Source organism: Schistocerca nitens, chromosome 5 (assembly GCF_023898315.1).
Source record: "Schistocerca nitens isolate TAMUIC-IGC-003100 chromosome 5, iqSchNite1.1, whole genome shotgun sequence".
Taxonomy (NCBI): domain Eukaryota; kingdom Metazoa; phylum Arthropoda; class Insecta; order Orthoptera; family Acrididae; genus Schistocerca; species Schistocerca nitens.
In genome coordinates, this window is record NC_064618.1 from 307,581,876 (window position 1) to 307,605,837 (window position 23,962).

The window sequence follows — 23,962 nt, forward strand, 5'->3', positions numbered from 1 at the left end:
TTGGTATCATAGTAATATTTTCTTCTATCTGTTATACTACATGTGGCCTATATCTGTGCATATCACCATATGGCAAAAATGTTAAGTGGAAATTACATTCAAATGACAGTGGTATTCAAAGCATAGGTTTCTAGAAGATGATAATGGCCTTGCTTTTCAATAAACTGATTTGCTGCATCTCTTCACACTAGACTATCGAATGCAAATCTTTTCATTTCTGTGTAACTGCTGCAGCCTCTATCCATGTGGAGCTGCTTATTGCAGTCAAGTTCTGGACTCCCTCTGCAATTACTCCTTCTCTCCCCCCTCCCCTCCACACACACACACACACACACACACACACACACACACACACACACACACACACACACATGCCCCTCCAGCATCAAATTAAGTATCCTGATATTCAGTACTTCTTCATTAGTTACCTGATCTACACATTTAATCTTCGCCTTTTGTCTAGCAGCACATTTTAAAATCATCAGTTTTCTTCTTGTTTATGCATGGTCAGTTAAATTGGACTTTAAGACTTTGGAACGATATAAAAATTTATTGAGATAACTCACAGAATCAGTAGATGAGTCATTTTGTAGCAAACAACCTGAAGTTTGATTCAAGTAGTGTGTAAGTACCCCCTTATGCCTCTAGGAGCACCAATGTAGTGCACAATTAAAATAGCTACTTTCACTGGTGCGGAGCATGCTCACTGTATGTTTTGATTCCATGAACTCTACAACAAGTATTCGGCGTAAATTTCACATTGAATATGCTAAAGAACCTCCAAGTATGGCTATAATTTACTCTTGGCACAAGAACTTTGTTGAGACGGGTTGTTCACTGTTACACAATAAATCACCAGGATGACCACGCATTGATAATAATGTTGAACAGGTTAGGGAGTGCTTTGTCCAGAGTCCACAAAAATCAACATGACATGGGTCTCCCGACTCTGGCATTCCACAAAAGACTGTTTGCCGAGTACTGCATATAGATGTTTATACTTGAAAACATACAGATTCACAATGGCACAGCACATTGGTGATGCAGATAAAGTTGCTAATGGGAATTCTGTGCTGAAATGTTGCATCTTATAGAGGATGATGAGACAGTCCTGAATACAATAATCTTCAGCGATTAGACAACATTTCATATCAGTGTTATGGTAACACCTGCAACTGCAGAATATGGGGCAACAAAAATACACATGCAATCCTGGAACAAGTTTGACAACCGCGAAGTTAATGTGTTTTGTGCCCTCAGCAAACTGAAAGTGTACAGTCCTTTCTTCTTCAAGGAGAAAACTGTCACTGATATTTTGTATCTGGATATGCTTCAAAACTTTTTAATTCCACAGATCGATGAAGATGACTGAGATGGGATGGTTTACTACCAGAAAGACAGTGCACTATCTCATTTCATCAAGGAAGTGCAAGGTTTCCTCAATAATCACTTCCCAAGTTGGTAGACTGGCTGTGAAGGGCCAATTGTATGGCCCCCTAGTTCCCCAGGCTTGACAAACTAGATTTCTTTCTCTGGGGTTTCATTAAAGACCATGTGCATCTTCCTCCCCTACTACACAGTTTAGCCAACATGATAAACTGAATCTACACTACTGTTGCATAAGTTACACCCGATTTGCTGCAACGAGTATAGGAAAAATTGATTACCAGTGGAATTTTTGTTGAAGCACAAATGATAGTCACATTGAACCAAAATGACACATGATACTTTTATGTGAGATTTGAGGTTGTGTAGTACAAAATGACATATTTACTGATTATGTGAGATATCTCAATAAATTTCTTTATCATTCCAGACTGTTACGTTCTTTTTGACTCAACATGTACTATCTGTCATCCATGTTTCGCTTCCATATAAGGCCATTTGAAGAGAGATACTGTCAGAAACCACTGTCCAACTTAAAATATTTTTCAAGAAAGCTTATCTTTTTATTGCCAGTCCACATTTTATATCCTTCTTACTGTAGCTATAACATCTTCATGAAATTAGAGGTAGCATTTCTCAGTATTACTTGAATGATGTCATTGTACACTATTGTGTCTATATAATTAGTCACCTCCTTTATTCCTAAATAATTTGTAATTTCATCTCCTTTATTTACTCGTTGTCTCTCAATGAATTCAATTTCTTTTAATTTTTTTGTTTTTTCTTTCAGAATTTTAATCCATTCTCAAAATTTTTACCTAGTTCATAATTTATGCCTTGTGTCGCACCCTTCTCATCATCTACAGCCTTTTCATATCTGTTGACTCTAATAACTGCAATTTGGTTTCTTGACAATCTATAGTTGATGTTTTGCTCCCTGTATTTCATCCCTGATAACTTCAAACAATGTGTTCCAGTCTACATCATAAAAGCTTGTTATATATCTATAATGCCATAAGTAAGAGTGTAGGTTTGTCTTTCTTCAGTCTATTTTTTAAGATAAGCTGTTAGGGACAGTATTGCCTCTTATCTCCCTATATTTCTTTGGAACCAAAACTGATCTTCCCTTAGACTAGTTTCTACCAGATGTTCCATTCTTCTGTAGTTAATTCATGTTAGTGTTTTGCAACCATGACTTGTTAAATTGATGGCCTACTAAAACTCAATAGCTGTCAGTTTCTGCTTTTTTTATAGGGGTTTTATATTCTGTTTGAAGTCTGAGGGTAGTACAGCTTTATCATTGTTAGTTCCCTCAAATACCTCAATACTTGTAATTTTGAGGGAAAATCATCTAAACGAGTCCAAGTACACTGTTTTGATCTTGGTGATTCAGTACTCTGTCAAATTCTTCTCACAGTTTGCATCATTCATCTCCTCTTTCCCTCCTTCAATATTGTCCTAAACTTTTTCCCTTTGTATAGGTTTTCTGTTTATTCTTTTTGTCTTTCACATTCCTTCTTTACTTCATACTGACTTTCCATCTCAGTTTTTGGTGTCCATACAGTTGCTTCTCTTTCCTCCATAGATTTCTTTAATTTTCCTTTGTCTTACATTATCATGTGTGTTCCTCCTGCTGTGTATTTCTTCTTTAGCCATTATTACATCACTAAATACCAAGATTTGGAAAGTACACCACTATATAGATTAAACGAAGTAACACCATCTAATTTCAGAGACATATGTTTTTCTATTATTTTGTGTGTGTGTGTAAATATTTTGTGAAAAATTTATAAATTTATTTGGAAGAGGGATTATTTTATCATTAAAGAATTCTTCTCCATACTTTTTTGACAAGAAGAAGGATGCTGAACTGAGGTAGAGCCATTGATATTGTTAACATTCAGTGTGTCCAAACCCTGTACAACTGATTACATTTTGCCAGGTATTCACACCTCCATATTCAAATGTCAATGAGTGCATAAACATGAGCCTACTGACATTGCAAAAACCTTAATAAACTATGTCCACCACATTTTATACGAAGTTTGGTGTATCCCAACAGGCTTTTTGCAGATGATGCAGTTATCTATAATGAAGTACTATCTGAAAGAAACTGCCTAAATATTCAGACAGACCATGATAAAATTTCAAAGTGGTGTAAAAATTGGCAACTTGCTTTAAATGTTTAGACATGTGAAATTGTGCACTTCACATAACAAAAACACACAGTATCCTGTGTCTATACTATCATTGTGTCATTGTTGGAATGGGCTAACTAATACTAGTACCTGGGTGTAACACTTTGTAGGAATATGAAATGGAATGATAACATAGGTTCAGTTGTGAGTAAACCAGGTGGTAGACTTTGGTTTATTAGTAGAATACTGGGAAAGTGCAATCAGTCTACAAAGGAGATTGCTAACAAATCACTCATGCAATCCATCCTAGAATATTGCTTACGTGTATGGGACCTGTACCAAATAGGACTAACAGGGTATATTGAACATATACGGAGAAGGGCAGCACAAATGGTCCCAGGTTTGTTCAATCTGTGGAAGAGTGTCACAGAGATACTGAAGGAACTGAACTGGAAGACTCTCTGGCAGCTGAAGCCAGTCTTTATAGACTGGCTTCAGCTGCCAGAGACTGTGGTCATGTGTGTGTGAGAGTTGTGTTTCTGTGAGTGTGTGTTTGTATATTTTGTCTATTTTTGACGAAGGCCTTTTTGGTCGAAAGCTCACTTTCCGACAGTCTTTTGATTGTGCTTCCTGTGACTCAGCATCTGCACTATATGGTGAGTAACAATTACCCTTTTCATAATATTGTTACATTCCATCCTGAATTTTCTATTGTTTAAGACATTTTAAGATCTAGATGCAAGCTAGGCAGTTTTCATTTTGATGTTGACTCAGGAGGCCTCTTGTATGAAACAGTAGGTCAGCATCAGTTTTCAATAAGTAATAGAAACATCTTGGCCAAGAATGATATGAAAAAAATTTTTTTTGTCTTGAATTTTTTTTAAAAGATGGCTTGTAGTGCTCTTACAACCAGCTCATGGCAGTGACTGAAAATGGAAACATATAATAAACAAGACATCTCCAATCTTCATACCTCTTCCCACTGTTTTCACAAACTAACATGTGATCTCACAAATTATGGTAGTTATGTCTATCACACCATCTATTTATTACAAAAAGCCTTTTTTTTTTTTTTTTTTTTTTTTGAGAGATTTCAGCCATGTAATATTGCTTTCGAATTTGTTTAAGGCACTGCTATACCTCATCTACCTGCTGGATCCATTAGTGAAGGGAGATTACATAATAGTGTACTTCCATACTTTAACATCAACTGCTAATCATCCTTCTTTGACATGGCTTCGAGAAGTATACAATGTGCTGCCTTACAAGTAAGTAAAATTGATATTTTTGGGTTTCTATCTGTTTTTTTCATTTGATTTTATCTATAATTGACTTTTTAAAACACTTATCTTTCATTGGCTAAAGAAAGATTCAACCAAACACAAACAATACACTTAGTTTTTATTTTCAAAAGTTGCATTAAAAAAAGAGGGTTATATTTGTGGTAGTTACTGAGAAAAATAAACGGCCATTCCTTGCAAACAACTGAAATGATGTCAAGTAACAATTAGTGAGTAGTGAGAGCAAGAAGCAGTCAATTTCAATACACTCCAATTGGGAATGAAAGGAGAAATATGCGATGAGCCATATGACAAATCATTCAGTTCTAAAATTACTGATAGCTCCAGATGTACATTACTTTTCTGCTGCCTTTATTAACATCTCTGATCATGTTCACTTAGGTTAGGTTAAAACTGTAATCAAAATAAAAGTTTGTCAGTTAAACATTTTTTATTGTAGTCCATAACATGATTTGAGAACTTTCACCCTAATCTGTAGGGAGATATAATGGTTTCCAACATGATTTTTGATGAGTACATGTGTATTTTCATTTGATACAACCAGCAATCTATATGTTACATTTCATTTTCTTTACATAAAATGTTTGATATATGTCATATATTAACTCAGCTGCTTATTTTTTTAGAAAAATGTGACACAATTTAACTATTTTACAAGAAACTGAAATAATTTAAAGAAAGTGACCTGTTGCATCCTTGTAAATGCACAGTCATGTAGAAACTCAGTATACCCACCAGACAATGAGGGTGAAAAGTGGTGGAATGGACCATGAATGTTATTACAAGTTATGGAACTGATGCTGATGATTCTTGCTTCCATTAAGTTTGCTTTCAGTTTGTGCAACAGTTCTTCTGATTTCAGTTGTCGGTGCAGTATCTATTAGATGGCTCATATATCAGAATGCACAAAGTTTTTTTTTTTTTGGCACATCCTCAAGCCTCAGTACATACTACTTTAGATTTTCCATAATGTAGTCCAAAGGCATAGATTCTTTCTGTTGATAACACCACTTTCTACCTACTCATTCATATTGAACTTTGTATAACATCATACTCTAAATATTTTTATCTTAATTTTGAGGCATCTGTCAAATATAGCAGTGTAATCCAAGTTCTGACTACATCTTTTCTAGTGATTCTTGTTACTCTGTTGGATTGTGATCATTTCATTGTTGATTGGTATTATTTTTCACAATTTTGCTCTTTTTTCATTTCCGGCTAGTGTAATTTTTGTAAGTTCATTTTTGCAAATGCTTAAAATTTATCAAATTACAGCTCCCAGCATGGAGTTGGCTGGTTACCATTGCCCTTCTTTCAAAATAATCAGTTGCCAGTATATAATTTATATGTTGCAGAATATTAGTAAGATTTATTCTTTTTCTCCTGTGATATTGTAAAATCCTCTGCAAAATTCAACACACAGGAATGAACATGAATAGTCACAACTGCAAGAAACTTCTTTTTTATTTTATTTTATTTTATTTTATTTTTTTCAACACATATAGGAATGAATATGAACAGTCACAACTGCAAAAACTACTTCTTTACCGTATAAAATTTTTTTAAAAATGTTCCTTATGGTTGTAACTGTTCATGTTCATTCTTAAGTAAAAAACAAGAAACGCCATTCTCCAGAAGACATGTTCTAGAATATTACTCAATACACACAGTTTACTGGCACACACATCTTTCATCTTTTCTTTTACCTCTTGAGCCACAGTTGGATCACATCAGCCAAGATAATATTTCCACAGGGAAGATTCAGTATCAAACTCTTCATTTCATTACAGTTCCTCTTACCTCCTAATAAAGAGTAAATTCATCTAAAAGTGTGTATCCTGAGGCTGGAGGTTCAATGCGTGTTGGAGGAAAATATTGTAGTAACTTGAGGTTTGTGGCACCAGCATGGGCACTGTTGACACGATTAACAGTGCTCCTGATATGCTTGTGTAAGGACTTTGTATTCTTAACTAGGGTACAAGGTTTTATTTCTTGTTGTTCAAAAAATTGTAACAAGTTGCTTATGAGCAGGAATTTAGGAATCTCCAGAAATACAGAACTAAGATAAACAAAGTATGTTAGCACTCTATATAGTCAACATTTGGATAACTGAGCTTGCAGATCCTTATATTACCATTTGAGGTGCAATGTTCCTTGTAAACAAGCCCACATTCATTCCACAAACAATCTATTGTTCTTGAGTGGTAATTAATACACTCATGTGGCTGTTAATTGTAATGTTATATGTAATCAGCTGATTACATGACACTACTTTGCAATCTTTTAAACTGTCACATAAACTACCTATTTTAATTACTGTTATTAATGTTGATAATTGCAGTAAATTCATCATAGCTTAATCTCTGTTGTAATGGATTTTGACTCCTCTCATTTCCTGGGGATGCTCATGAGTCATGGGAGCTACAGAAAGCAAAATGTGAATAATAAAATGAAAGAATATGATTCTTGTTACCTTCCATTCTCCATTTTTTCTGCAATCAATAATACCCAGACAATAAACTGAAGTGATTTCACTGGTACGAACCAGAGACATTGCCGATGTGTGGGATGGCTTGCATGCCTCAGTGATACAGATAACTTCACTGTAGATGTGGCAACAGTGGAATGGTACCTGTAGAGAGGCCAGACAAAAATGTAGTTCTGAAAGAGAAACAGCAGACTCTTCAGTAATTCCAGGGGCAACAGTCTGGATGACTGACCAAGCTAGCCTCATAAAATTAGTCAGCACAACCTTGGTATGCTGGTCTTGTGAACAGCTGAAAGCAAGGAAAAATTATAGCCATTATTATCCCAAGGGCATTCATTTATACTGTATATATTGTAATTGACAACGACCGAAGTAGAGAGGATATAATGGAGAGTGAAATTACAATCAAATCTAGACCATTAGCTGCTTACAGGCATTGATAAATATCAACAGGGACAGTTGAAAATGTGTGCCCCAACCAGGACTTGAATCCAGGATCTCCTGCTTACATGGCAGTCATTCTATCCGACTGGGCTATCAAGGACACAGAGAATAGTATGACTGCAGGGACTTATCTCTGGTGGACACCCCGTGAGACCCACATTTCCAACTTACCGATTCCCATAAGAATGCATCCACACTGAAGATCATTGGCCAATAAGCCTTATCTACATGAAGGCGGTATTTTTGAAAAAGAGGTATTTTCAAACATGTATTTAAATTTAAGGGTTAGGGAATCGTTTTCAGAAGATATATATTTGTCTGGAGCAAGGCCTTGTGTGGAAGTTAAATGTGGATGATAAGTAGTTAACACAAGAATAGCATAATGGTAGTTTTTGATTGTGGTGCAACAGAAGATTGCTGAAGAGTAGATGGGTAGATCGAGTAACTGATGAGGAAGTGCTGAATCAAATTGGGGAAAAATAAATTTATATCGCAACTGGATTAAGATAACAGATCGGTTGATAGAACACATCTTGAAGCATGAATGAATCATCAATTTGGTAACAGGTGGAAGTGTGGAGGGTAAAATTTGAAGAGAGAGAGAGAGAGAGAGAGAGTGAGAGAGAGAGAGAGAGAGAGAAATGGATGAATACAGTAAGCACATTCAAATGGATGTAGGTAGCAGCAGTTATTCAGAGGCTGGCACAGGATAGAGTTGCATGAAGAGCTGCATCAAATCACTCTTCTGACTGAAGATCACCACAGCAACACCAATAACATGCTTTTACCACCATCAGAGTTAATTTTTCCAGGAAAGCACTCCAGCATCTCGGACATCTCCGCAGTCGTGTGTGTGTGTGTGTGTGTGTGTGTGTGTGTGTGTGTGTGTGTGTGTGTGGGACAGTAACAAAGCAAAACAGAATATTAAAAACATACAAACATAATAAAAGATATGCAAGGGAGAAAAGTAGTTTAAAACAAGATATCCTGATTAATGATAACATATTTATTTCTCTATCAATTATCTGATGATAATATAAATGAACTTCTATTAGTTCTTTTTTCTTTCTTATCATTAGATGAGGAACTGATGTATTCAGAAGGTTAAGACACAGTCAGGTCTCCTCTGTGTTCTCACTTCATATATAAAATTTTATTATCTTCTTTAATGAAGAATTTGTGTGTGTTTCCCTTTGTTTTTAAATTAATACTTGCTTTAAACAATTGCTACATGCTGTTCAAGTCTTAGAAACAGATTTTGTACAACAGGTGTTAACATTTATCAGGTATACAATATGTCTGCATTTGGCTTTACAATGTTTTGTTTTTCAGGTACAAGAAAAATCTGAAATCATTTTACATCGTTCATCCCACAATTTGGACAAAGGTATGTTCTTGAGTGATAAAGTGTGCCCATCTCTATCATTTACCTATTGTTAATAAGTAACCATAATTAGTTAGGCTTATACGTTAGGGTATTAGTAAGGTGACCAACTGGTAACAAACAGCCCGTGAACCCTAAAACTTTATGAATGTAATGTATGAGTGAACACATACATGAAAGTGACTAAATAAACAGATGAAGGGTAATGTATGCTGCTGATGAACTTCATTTCCCCTATAGTGCTATCCCAAGATAATCTGCAGAGACTGTAGCTTATTGGTACTGATATGCCAGATAGTTCTAAAAAGGATTCATATGCTTGCTAGGAGTTTACATTCCTTGGTAGATAAACAGACTGAAACTCTGAACTTACTTAAATTCCACTGAAGTGCAAAAAGAATTTTATAATACTAGTATGGCCTTTGTTTTTTCCTTTTTGGGGTGTGGATCAATAGACAGTGGGGAAAATTTTGGAGAGCCTCTTTGCGTGTTTGAAGCAGACAGCATGTGATCTAGTATAAAATTTCAGAAGTTATGTGAGGCTGTTCACAGATGTTACTGTGTTATATAAGAAAGTCATAATGCCAGAAAATTGTGGTGAAATGCAAGAAGACCTTAGGATTCATCAGAAAAATCTTAAAGAAATGCAATTCACCAGTGAAACAGTGGGCCTACATGATGCTACACTAATTGTTGAGTATTTCTCAGTAGTCTGGACCCTTTATCAGATGTGATTAGTGAAGAAGATAAAGAAGACATAAAGAAGAATGGTGTACTTTGTCACAGGCTTGTTTATGCAAGAACATCATAGGGGTTCTCATCAAACTGCAGCAGTAGGCACTATGAGGCATAGTGCACCACAGAAAGGCTGACTGTTAAAATTCTGAGACCGTGCTTTCCAATAAGAGTCAAGCAACATATTACTTCCTCCTGTGTACCTGTTGCAAAATGACCATAGTGGGAAAATCAGGACACATGTGAGCCAATTTAGGACATTATATTTCTTCCCATGAAAATGGAAAAGACATGAGGGAAAATATATGAGTATGATCCACCTTCTGAGAAATGTAGATGTAGATATAAAGGAATCTCCCACAGGTAATTATTTTGTGGCCAAAATATTCTCAGTAGGTACATTTTAGAATTTTACATTATATCCTATCAAAAATTGCTGGTCAGTTCTGCTCAGCTCCCACACAGATTAAACACATCAGTGATGAACCATACAACTCAAATGCCAATCTTCTGTTTCTTTTGAATGTTTTCTATTGGGTTTCAAGTTTGAAAATAAAGCTGGAGAAAGATGAAGATGCAGGTGGTGAGAAATTTTGTTTTTGTCCTCTGAGTAATGGTTGGAGATAAACCTTACTTTCATTTTGCACATATTTACAAGTGCACATATATTATGTAGCATAAATAAAGAAGAATGTTTGCATTACTAAGGAAGTTGTTTAAGGCATATTATGATCTGACTGTTTTGATATGGTATGTTTCATCAAAATCATACAGCTCAGTGGCAGTGGGCAAACAGTTTACTACAGATATATTCTTGCACTCCACCAGAAAATGTTGTGTACAGGGATTGGGAGAAAAGTCATTGCAACTATAGAAGGGAACTACATGTGTCGACACTGAATAAACACAAACATTGTGCCTCACTTATTTATTACAGTAGAGTATAGGATAATACTGGTTTTGAGCCAAAATGATTACAGCACTGCACACATACAGTTGAGATGACAAAACTGGATCTAAAGTCCCTTAGAGTAGTCCCTTGCAGCATTCACTACACACTGCTAACTATATGGGACTTGCTGAATAGAATCTGTGCCACCATTTGCCAATTTGCCACACCTTGCCTGAATCAGGTCATTTGTTGTCAAACAGCATTGGCAATGTCCTCTCATATTGCAAGCCAACTACCACATAGTGGTTCATTTACCTTTCGTATGAGATCAAAGCCATAGAGCAAAAGGCCGGGAGACTATGGTGGTTGCTGCATCACAGTCAATTCATGTGATACCCACAGCAATGCGATTTTGCACAGTTGCAGCTCTGTCTACAATATCCTACAGTGTGACAATAATTGAATTATATGTAAAAAAAAAAAAAAAAAAAAAAACATAAATTAGTTGCAAAATATGGCATGCACACACTTTATTCAACATGTAAACATCACTACAGATATTTGGATTTAGGTTATGACATGTTTGATATGCCTGCCATCATTGGTGATAATGTGGCACAGACAAATAGCGAAATTCTGCATGACCAGCTGAAGCATCGGGACATTAATGCTATCAGTTACCTCTGAATGGCTGTTTTCAGCTTAGAAATGGTTTTGGGGTTATTGTTGTACACCTTCTCTTTAATATAGCCCCACAAAAAGGAGTCACATGTGTTCTGATCCGGAGAATATGGCACCCAATCAAGGCTCATGTCAGTGGCCTCTGGGTACCAGAGAGCCAGAATCCAGTCCCCAAAGTGCTCCTCCAGGACATCAAACACTCTCCTGCCTTGGCGGGGATCATACTCCATCTTGCATGAACCACATCTTGTTGAAATCAGGGTCACTTTGGATAATGGGGGTGAAATCATCTTCCAAAACTTTCATGTACCTTACAGTAGTCACCATGCCATCAAGGAATACCACACTGATTATTCTGTAACTGGACATTGCGCACCGCACAGTCACCCATTGATGGCAAAGAGACTTCTCAATCATGAAATGCAGATTCTTAGTCCTTCAAATGTGCCAATATTCTTACTGACAAACCCATCCAAATAAAAGGGGGCTTCATCACTGAACCAAACCATACAATTCCTATCATGCCCCACAGCCAACCATACAGTCTGAATATCCTAATGCAAACCCTTCAGAAGTTATAACTATTTTATTTCGTATAGTTCAATAATTGTCACCCTGAGTGAATGATGCATTACTTGATGCCACTTGTCCTTTCTAACTCCAGTAGTATCCATCATCTGTCTTCCTCCTGGAGCTATTTGACTGACAGGTCATCCAGAGCAGCAGTTGCCTCATGTCGTTGCTAAAACTTTCCTCCTCCCATTCCCCCATCCCACCCCCTTCCTTCTGCTACTTTACAGTATGAGAGGGCGTTATTCCGACAGGCTTCCACTGATTCAATGGGACATTCTATCGTATTTTTCTGTTGGAGAAAGGCTATTTTGATGTAAGCATGCTGCTCAACACTGGTTACTTCCATCTTGCAAGATGCTCACTGCACAACTGATTTCGGAGTACGCACTGTGCTACTACCAGGAATCACTGAGCCATCTGTCATTGTGAATACACACTATGCCTGCATAGCTTCCACACAACATTTAACAGTTTGTGATTTGCTGACATATCTGCAAGAAAAAAAAAATAGTTGCAATGACTTTTGCCACAACCCTAGTATGAAGTAATACACGAATGTATCTAAAAACAAAGATGATGTGACTTACCGAACGAAAGTGCTGGCAGGTCGATAGACACACAAACAAACACAAACATACACACAAAATTCAAGCTTTCGCAACAAACTGTTGCTTCATCAGGAAAGAGGGAAGGAGAGAGAAAGACGGAAGGATGTGGATTTTAAGGAAGAGGGTAAGGAGTCATTCCAATCCCAGGAGTGGAAAGACTTACCTTGGGGGAAAAAAGGACAGGTATACACTCGCACTCGCGCGCGCGCGCACACACACACACACACACACACACACACACACACACACACACACAGACACAAGCAGACATTTGTAAAGGCAAAGAGTTTTGGCAGAGATGTCAGTCGAGGCAGAAGTAGAGGCAAAGATATTGTTGAAAGACAGGTGAGGTATGAGCGGCGGCAAATTGAAATTAGCGGAGATTGAGGCCTGGCGGATAACGAGAAGAGAGGATATACTGAAGGGCAAGTTCCCATCTCTGGAGTTCTGACAGGTTGGTGTTAGTGGGAAGTATCCAGATAACCCGGATGGTGTAACACTGTGCCAAGATGTGCTGGCCGTGCACCAAGGCATGTTTAGCCACAGGGTGATCCTCATTACCAATAAACACTGTCTGCCTGTGTCCATTCATGCGAATGGACAGTTTGTTGCTGGTCATTCCCACATAGAAAGCTTCACAGTGTAGGCAGGTCAGTTGGTAAATCACGTGGGTGCTTTCACACATGGCTCTGCCTTTGATCGTGTACACCTTCCGGGTTACAAGACTGGAGTAGGTGGTGATGGGAGGGTGCATGGGACAGGCTTTACACTGGGGGCGGTTACAAGGGTAGGAGCCAGAGGGTAGGGAAGGTGGTTTGGGGATTTCATAGGGATGAACTAAGAGGTTACGAAGGTTAGGTGGACGGCAGAAAGACACTCTTGGTGGAGTGGGGAGGATTTCATGAAGGATGGATCTCATTTCAGAGCAGGATTTGAGGAAGTCGTATCCCTGTTGGAGAGCCACATTCAGAGTCTGATCCACTCCTGGAAAGTATCCTGTCACAAGTGGGGCACTTTTGGGGTTCTTCTGTGGGAGGTTCTGGGTTTGAGGAGATGAGGAAGTGGCTCTGGTTATTTGCTTCTGTACCAGGTATATCCTCTCTTCTCGTTATCCGCCAGGCCTCAATCTCCGCTAATTTCAATTTGCCGCCGCTCATACCTCACCTGTCTTTCAACAACATCTTTGCCTCTACTTCCGCCTCGACTGACATCTCTGCCCAAACTCTTTGCCTTTACAAATGTCTGCTTGTGTCTATGTATGTGCGGATGGATGTGTGTGTGTGTGTGTGTGTGTGTGTGTGTGTGTGTGTGTGTGTGTGTGTGTGTGTGTGTGTGTGTGCACGAGTGTATACCTGTCCTTTTTTCCCCCAAGGTAAGTCTTCCCACTCCCGGGATTGGAATGACTCCTTACCCTCTTCCTTAAAACCCACATCCTTTTGTCTTTCCCTCTCCTTCCCTCTTTCCTGATGAAGCAACAATTTATTGCGAAAGCTTGAATTTTGTGTGTATGTTTGCGTTTGTTTGTGCGTCTATCGACCTGCCAGCACTTTCGTTCGGTAAGTCACATCATCTTTGTTTTTAGATATATTTTTCCCACGTGGAATGTTTCCCTCTATTATATTCGTAATACACAAATGGAATGATATGGACACTACCAGTTTGTGAACTTACCAAAAATGCTCAGTTAGTGGTGGCTGATGTCATTTTCCATGAAACTGTGTAGGGAGTTTACCAAGTTTATCATTCTGCAAAGAACAAGAATACATTTGTAGGGAAATGCTCACCATCACAGTGTGATGGATATGGTGTGAAGTGAATAACCATGCCATGTCAAACAATTTCTTAATAATGCAAGCAGTCAGCATTTCCTTACATACATTTTCATCATTACTGAATTTAAGGCAGTTGTAGTTCATGCCAATCTGGTACGATAGTGGTTTTTTAAGTCCATTCCAGATCTACTTGTCTGGAGGACAGTGCTGTTGTGCATTATGTTACCAAGTGTATTGTCTCAGAAATGATTAATTTTATACAGATAATTGCTCATCTTTAGGTTTAAATGACTAAATGAGAGAGAGAGAGAGAGAGAGAGAGAGAATTTACTGTGATCCTACTAGGTATCTTGGCTTTACAAAGACTATACTCAACCAACAACTGCAGAGTTCTTGAATGCATAATGCATGGTAATTAGTCTTACTTAGGGTTTGAAACTCAATGAGGATAGGCACAAAGATGGAAATTTGTTTATCAATTACAACTAGTAAGAACATATTTTAATTTTTTTAAAAATATGAAGCTTAACTGAGATACTACCTGTCCTCTCAAACTGAAAAGAAAATGAAATGTAAATTGCTGCAATTCCTATTACAACTCCATTTGTTACTGATTCTTAATGACATAGAAAGCACATGGAAAGATGCCATAGAATAGACATTTCAGAATCAATGTCTGAAGGCTTTACAAATATGACACCAGAAAGTCGTTGGTGGAATATAAATAATACAGTGAGCTGTGCTTGTCGTACAATGTTGACAGCTGGGACCATGTTGTCATGCAGGTATATGTGTATTATATTTGTAAGGAGGACATCATCTGACAGCTTAACAACATTTTCAGTCATGCTTGTGTGTTTATTCATGGCTCAACCATATGTTGGGTTGTTACCTTACCCTTCCATTATTTATATGAAAGCTTTGCTACTTCATTCTTAGCAGTTTTCAGTTATTTTTTGAATGTGTTTCTAATATACTATGATTGTCTATAATTTACTTGCAGATGATGACATGGTGGTTTACAACATTTATGGCTCCAGCCATCAAGCAGAAGGTCCACAGCCTTCCTGGTGTAGAATACCTGTACAGTGTAATGTCCCCTGACCAATTAGAGATACCAGCTTATATTACAGAGTATGATATGTCGGTCAGTAGAGCTCATTTTTTTCTTACAATATGCCTTACTAATATTCATTATATTCAAAACACATTTGTGTTAAATGATATTACTTTCTTTCCAGATTAATGGCCTAAGATATTTTCAGCCTGAGTCACCTACATAGATAGATGCCAAATGCACAAGCTGAAGAGAACTGTTGAATTCAAAATGCAGTGCCCCATATAGCAGAACAAAAATGTAGTGATAAAATGAGCTTCATAATATTTAGAACTTTAGCCAGAATGTTTTAAAGCAGTGAAGATTTGTTATCAACCTCCAAGGAGTATATGGGCTGAAAGTGGTTATAAAAGTTGTTAAATTTTTGTGTCATTCTACTGCCATGACGTGTTAATGGTATTTATTCTCAAACTAAATACTGAGAATCAAATGACTGACAGCATAAACTCCATTTTAATGACTTGTATGTTCTTATTCTATACAGATGTTTCATATGTTGATAAGTGGGAGCACTAAAATTGTTAATCTTAAATTTTCACTAGAGATATCCGTAAAATGTGCCATCAAGTAGTTCAGCCAATACAACAAAAGTTTATGATTAATAACAAAGTGCTGGTGTTCAGGCAATAAGTTTTATGATTTATCAGTGACATGTAGTGAAAAGTGGATTAACAATATTTTTAATAATATCATAAAAATCAAAATAGATGCCAGTATTTACCACAGTATCAATTTTTATTTTCATGTTAAACAGGGAGGATTGTTAAATGTAGTATTGAATAATTAAGATGTTGACGAGTGAGTGGCTTACTTTCCTGTGCTTGTTGTATGAGGAGATATGTTAAGAGATGTAATAACATTATGAATGTTTTATGGTAATTTTTATTTTATATTTTGTACAATTTTGTAACCATTAAATAGCATCACTAATGATGTACAAGTGAAGAACTATGTTTTACAAGTTAAAGTTGTCAAGTGTCTCTCAGGGCACTACTGCAGCTGTTGTTGAATATTTTGTGCATTAGAAAAAGGTACAAAAATACTGTTTAGTATTTTTATACAGATGCACGATTTATTGTGTTTTGAAAGTGTAAAACAAGTGTTAAATGTTGAAAATCCTGTGGCCTTCCACGTGGTTCCACAATAGATACAACAATTTTTACTAGAGAATTCGTTTAAAATATATGCTGCCTTTATTCAGAAATAGTGCCTGTTATATTCGCCGATAACATCTAATTACAGGTGAAAACAATCAATAATCATTGCAATAATCTGAGACTGACTGTATTTCTCTTTGCAGAAAATATTTATGGGCTGAATTGAGGGAAACTGTTAGTATATATTACATATGCTTTACTTGTTAAATGCACTTGACATCTTGAAATGATATGCACTATTTCCAGATGTCAGTATTGCCTTTTTCATTAATAATGTTCAGTTAGAGAATAACAGCCCAAAATAAGGGAAAAATGTGATATCTGTACATCAATTTCAACCAGAAAATTCTGACAATTATTAAAAAAAAAACAAAAATGCTTATTGTACTATACGAATAGCCGTGCCACAGTTTCAATAAAAAATAACAATGGATCTAGATTGTTATCAGTCACAGAATTCACAATAAAGACTACTCCAGATTTGTTGAAATTTTATCTAATAATTTACTCTTCATGTACATACTAATTAACTTGTTTAGGTCCAAAGAATTTTTCTTCTGACTGAATTACCACATTAGCAAGATATGTAGCACAAGATTCTTAGCCAATTGGAGACAGAGCCAATGACTGTTATTGCTTAAAAGATTGATTGCCACTACCATCTCTAAGTGTGTTGCGTTACAGATACAGGACACTACCAACAGCAGCTGTGAGCACTTCATTAGATAGAAACCTCAACCCCTGGATGATTTGTTTTCTTTTGCAATACTGTAACATAATTTCAATATTATGAAAAGGATAGATTCTACCCACCATATAGTGGAGATGTTGAGTCACAGACATGCACAACAAAAAAACTGCTGAACGAGCAAGCTATCAGCCAAAATGCCTTCTTTTGAATTAGACAACATATCCACACCCGTTTCCCCACAAACACAACTCACATACCCATGACCACTGTCTCTGGCTGCTGAGGCTAGACTGTGACTCAACATCTCCACTACATGGTGAGTAGCAATCTATCCTTTTCATAATATCGTCATTATTCTGTCTTGTATTTCCCATTGTAACATAATTTCCATTTACGTAATTACATAGTTTACTACAGTATTTATCTGGAACCAAATCCCTATTTACAATAGAATAATAATCTATAATGTGATTCTACCATGGAGTTTATGCAAAGAGAGTGGAGGTAATTCTCTCTATGGGAATGATGTAGTTCATCAGACAAATAATGTGGTAAAACAAAGTAAATTAGAATAATCTTCTTTAATGGTGGTTGTCTTTATTCCATCCATTTTTAATGTATCGCTTATGTACCTCCTTGGATATTTCTGTGTTAAGAGAGGTCTGAAAAGCAGCCCATCCAACCTCTGAAGCAAAATGAGGAGCTGTTTGATCAAGAAGCAGCGGCATTATCAAAATTAATCTAATGGAAATAAAGCGGGAGGGACTTAGCGATATATTGATCACATATACCACACTCAAAGATGGATCCTCGTATTGCCTTGTATGCAGCAGTTGGCCAGTTAGAACTTGCCTAAAGACTAATCTGTAATGGTGTTTACATTCTTAATCAATCAGTTTCCTGGCCACAATGAAACAGAATGCACTGCTAAATTATATTTTGTTCCATAATACAGGTAGATAGAGGTGTCACCGACACTTGCTTCGTAACCTCCCAAAACTTCTCTACAGTTCCGTCAGACTGTTCACATACTATCAGAATACAATTATGCCAATGATATTGTGCTCTTCAAGAACTGTCACACTCTATTTTATATTCTTAGGAACCTTAGAGACATACCAAATGTCACAATGTACAGAAGGTGAAAGTACACCATAACAGAAAACAATAAATTGCATTCATTGTGAATCTAAAACACACTCACCACCAGCTCACAGTCGGTGGACAGACTTGACTTGGTGTGCCTCAGTCAAATATGTTGCTCTTGTGTAAGGCAGGAAACTGACACGGTGGTTGCACACAACCAGTCCGATGAATAAAGGTGTATTTGGCTAGTTATTTGGGATCTGATGAGAGTGACAAAACTAAACTAGCTGGCATGCCATTATACTTCCTTTCACCTCATATGGTTTGGAAATGTGGTTAACACAAGTAAGCAGTTCGAGCCTCAGTCCAGCACACATTTCACTCATCGTTGCTGATTCCACATAAAGTCCCAATGCAGCTGATACCATCAGTTCCTTCCCTTCTTTCCTGTCCTTCCCCCCCCCCCCCCCCCCCCCCCCCCTAAATTTATATTAAAAGAGAAAACTGAAAAATACACGGAAGAATGGAGACACCTCAAGTAGATGGGTGAAGAAAGAATTCCATTTGTTGTAAACAGGTACAGGCCCTCAGTTAATTACATGAAGTTGGAACAGCCATATTGCCTAAGAGGAAGAAAAATAAATACTTCTTACAATGTCATAAATTTATTAGGACAAGAACTCCCAAATTCTGTTCACAAGGTGACCCTCACAAGTACTTCAGGGACTGACACACGAATTCACAGACAATGCAAACACTGTTACACAGACAATATTTCTAGCTTTCCACGCTGTAATGAATAATCCTTTAAATTTCTGACCTGTGGTGTCTTGGTTCACTCTGAGGATGGCTTGAAGAAACTGAATTCACACCACTAATGTCTGAAAGAAAATGGATCACACGTTTAATAACCAATCATATATCTGTACATCTGTAGTGCTGTCAGAACAGAGCTGGACATGTTACTTAGCGAGCGTGTCTTGTACTACCTTAAGATCAAACAGGCGCTCGGTATACCAGAGAAAGGTTTTGCTGCCTAATTGTAGGATATGTGTGGTCAGAAGAATGTGCCCATAGGAAATCTACTTTGTGGCCAGTTATGGAGTAAAATGAGTGTAAATACAAGTCGTGTTACGTGCTAGAGGATGAGGCTGTCAGACTGCTGCGAAGCGGAGACAAAAATTTCTGAAGTAACAAGTGTGATGGTAAAAAGATTAAGAATATACATATTGTTGTAATAACTCTGAATATTATTTTCAGTTTCATTTGTAAGACTGTTGACTTAACTTTGAAGCAGAAAAGTTCCAATTACATCAACAAGAGATACACATACTTAAATATTACATTTATGTTTATATGTAGAATGACTCATTGTTACAGTGCACTTCATTCATCATTCAAAAACATTAATAGTTATTTCATTTGTTATATAAGTCACATAGTTCCATGTGTTATATTCAATTACTGACCACTGTCTGTGGCTGCCAAGACAAGTCGGGCCTCAACAGCCAGATACATTGGTCTTGTGTGTATGACATGTGTTTGTATGAATGTGTGTGTTTATGTTGCCTATTTCAGAAGCAGGCCTTCTGGCCAAAAGCTTACATGTTTAGTAGTCTTGTTGTGCCTGTCTGCAACTCAACATCTCCACTATACGGTGAGTAGCAGTCTGTCCCTTTCATAAGACTGTCCTTATTCCATCCTGGATTTACCATTTTTTGATTCAATTATTGTGGTCATAAAAAGATGACAGAGATTTAGGAACCAGATTTTAAATTGTAAGACATTTCCAGGGGCAGATGTGGACTCTGACCACAATCTATTGGTTATGAACTGTAGATTAAAGCTGAAGAAACTGCAAAAAGGTGGGAATTTAAGGAGATGGGACCTGGCTAAACTGAAAGAACCAGAGGTTGTACAGAGTTTAAGGGAGAGCATAATGGAACAATTGACAGGAATGAGGGAAAGAAATACAGTAGAAGAAGAATGAGTAGCTTTGAGGAATGAAAAAAGTGAAGGCAGCAGAGGATCAAGTAGGTAAAAAGACGAGGGCTAGTAGAAATCCTTGGGTAATCGAAGAGATACTGAATTTAATTGATGAAAGGAGAAAATACAAAAACGCAGCAAGTGAAGCAGGCAAAAAGGAATACAAACGTCTCAAAAATGAGATCAACAGGAAGTGCAAAATGGCTAAGCAGGGATGGCTAGAGGACAAATGTAAGGATGTAGAGGTTTATCTCATGAGGGGTAAGATAGATACTGCTTACAGGAAAATTAAAGAGACCTTTGGAGAAAAGAGAACCACTTGTATGAATATCAAGAGCTCAGATGGAAACCCAGTTCTAAGCAAAGAAGGGAAAGCAGAAAGGTGGAAGGAGTATATAGAGGGTCTATACAGGGGCGATGTTCTTGAGGACAATATTATGGAAATGGAAGAGGATGTAGATGAAGGTGAAATGGGAGATACGATACTGCGTGAAGAGTTTGACAGAGCACTGAAAGACCTAAGTCGCAACAAGGCCCCGGGAGTAGACAACATTCCATTAGAACTACTGACAGCCTTGGGAGAGCCAGTCCTGACAAAACTCTACCATCTGGTGAGCAAGATGTATGAGACGGGCGAAATTCCCTCAGACTTCAAGAAGAATATAATATTCCAATCCCAAAGAAAGCAGGTGTTGACAGATGTGAAAATAACCAAACTATCAGTTTAATAAGTCACAGCTGCAAAATACTAATGCAAATTCTTTACAGACGAATGGAAAAACTGGTAGAAGCCGACCTCGGGGAAGATCAGTTTGGATTCCATAGAAATGTTCGAACACGTGAGGCAATACTGACCCTACGACTTATCTTAGAAGAAAGATTAAGGAAAGGCAAACCTACATTTCTAGCATTTGTAGACTTAGAGAAAGCTTTTGACAATGTTGACTGGAATACTCTCTTTTAAATTCTGAAGGTGGCAGGGGTAAAATACAGGGAGCGGAAGGCTATTTACAATTTGTACAGAAACCAGGTGGCAGTTATAAGAGTCGAGGGGCATGAAAGGGAAGCAGTGGTTGGGAAGGGAGTGAGACAGGGTTGTAGCCTGTCCCTGATGTTATTCAATCTGTATATTGAGCAAGCAGTAAAGGAAACAAAAGAAAAATTCGGAGTAGGTATTAAAATCCATGGAGAAGAAGTAAAAACTTTGAGGTTCGCCGATGACATTGTAATTCTGTTAAAGACAGCAAAGGACTTGGAAGAGCAGTTGAAAGGAATGGACAGTGTCATGAAAGGAGGGTATAAGATGAACATCAACAAAAGCAAAACGAGGATAATGGAATGTCGTCGAATTAAGTCGGCTGATGTTGCGGGAATTAGATTAGGAAATGAGACACTTAAAGTAGTAAAGGAGTTTTGCTATTTGGGGAGCAAAATAACTGATGATGGTTGAAGTAGAGAGGATATAAAATGTAGACTGGCAATGGCAAGGAAAGAGTTTCTGAAGAAGAGAAATTTATTAACATCGAGTATTGATTTAAGTGTCAGGAAGTCGTTTCTGAAAGTATTTGTTTGGAGTGTAGCCATGTATGGGAGTGAAACATGGACGATAAATAGTTTAGACAAGAAGAGAATAGAAGCTTTCGAAATGTGGTGCTACAGAAGAATGCTGAAGATTAGATGGGTAGATCACATAACTAATGAGGAGGTATTGAATAGAATTGGGGAGAAAAGGAGTTTGTGGCACAACTTGACTAGAAGAAGGGATCGGTTGGTAAGACATGTTCTGAGGCATCAAGGGATCACCAATTTAGTATTGGAGGGCAGCATGGAGGGTAACAATCGTAGAGGGAGACCAAGAGATGAATACACTAAGTAGATTCAGAAGGATGTAGGCTGCAGTAGGTACTGGGAGATGAAGAGGCTTGCACAGGATAGAGTAGCATGGAGAGCTGCATCAAACCAGTCTCAGGACTGAAGACCACAACAACAACAAAAAGATGACAAGTCTAAAAAATGGCAAAAGAAATGGCTGCTGGTTGGGAAGGATGTAGTAGGTGCATGGGATAGGAACACATGAGAAAGCAGTAGTAGGTGATCGGAATAAGACTGTGTCTTGGGCACCTGCATCAGTGGAGTTTGTGGAGAGCATAATAATGCTGTGTGATCAGCAGATTGAGAGGGGTGACAGAACAGAGAAAGGTGAGGCTGCGGAGAAGATGGCATAGGTGCAAAATGAATGAAGCCAGGATAATTATGGGAATGAAGGATATGTTGCTAGAACAACTATCTGTGTAATTTAGGTAAGCTGGTATTGGGTGGGAAGATCCAGGCAGCACATGTTTTGAAGCAGGCACTGAAGTCTAAAATGTTGTCGTCAGCAGAATGCTCTGCCACTCGGTTGTCAATTGTCCTATTAGCCACAGTTTGACAGTGGCCATTCATTCGGGTGGACAAGTGGTAGATAGGCACATCAACATAGAATGTTATGCAGAAATTGCAGCAGTGCTGGTATATGGTATGATTGCTTTCACATGTAACTCTGCCTCTAATGGGACAGGATAAACCTGTGATGGGCCTGGAGTACATTGTGATGGTTGGAGTATCAGACAAATCTCTCACAGGAATATGATCCATGTGGGAAGGAGTTGGGAATGCATGTAATGTAAGGATGGACCAGGATATTGTGTAAATAGAGTGAGTGCAGGATGCTCCCCCAAAGTAATTACACTGTTCCTCACAAGCAGCTTATAATTAAATTGCTCGCCTATGGAGTACTGCCTCAGTTATGCAACTGGATTCATAATATCCTGCCAGGAAGGTCACAGATTGTAGTAATTCATGGGAAGTCATCGAGTTAAACAAGTGTTGTCTGGCATTCCCCAAGGATGTGTTACAGGCCCTCAGCCGTTCCTAATCCATACAGACAATTTGGAAGACCGTCTGGGCAGCCCTCTTAGATTGTTTGCAGGTGATGCTGTTGTATTTAGCATCTAGCATAATCATCAGCAGATCAATATGAATTACAAAATGATTCGCACATTTGCGTGGTGCAAAAAGTGGCAATTGACCCTGAACAATAAAGAGTGTGATATCCTCCACATAAGCACTAAAATTTTCTGTTAAATTTTGATTACACGATAAATAATAAAAATTTGAAGATTGTCAATTCAGCTAAATATGTAGGAATTGCAGTTATAAACAACTTAAATTGGAACTAGCACATAAAAAATGTTATGGGGAAGGCAAATGAAAGAGCACATTTTTTTGGCAGAACACTTAGGAGACACAAGAAACCTACTAAGGAAACTTCTTACACTACAATTGTATGTCCATTTCTTGAGTACTGCTCCACAACAGAGTACATCGGAAAACTTCAGAGAAGGGCAGCCATTTTGTACAGTTGCAGTGTTCGTCAGGATAGAAGTCAGGAGCGGAGGGCGTTGTAAAATGACAATTAATTGAGTGGAATGGACCCAGTTTATTCTTGTAATGATGGTACAGTGGTGCCTACGTAGGGCTGAGC

General features: G+C 37.7%; 1 protein-coding gene across 4 annotated transcripts in view; it reads left to right on the forward strand.

Annotated features, from left to right (window-relative positions):
* LOC126259224 (protein GDAP2 homolog) overlaps window positions 1-17,897 on the forward strand; it is a 1,081,164-nt gene extending 1,063,267 nt beyond the window's left edge. For all 4 annotated transcript variants that reach the window (XM_049955836.1, XM_049955838.1, XM_049955837.1 and 1 more), the window contains 4 exons: window positions 4,653-4,792; window positions 9,090-9,144; window positions 15,406-15,549; window positions 15,644-17,897. In XM_049955836.1, coding sequence (XP_049811793.1) covers window positions 4,653-4,792; window positions 9,090-9,144; window positions 15,406-15,549; window positions 15,644-15,685 — 381 coding nt within the window. In that variant the 3' untranslated portion in view covers window positions 15,686-17,897. The remainder of the gene's footprint in view (window positions 1-4,652; window positions 4,793-9,089; window positions 9,145-15,405; window positions 15,550-15,643) is intronic.
* The last annotated feature ends 6,065 nt before the right edge of the window (window positions 17,898-23,962 follow it).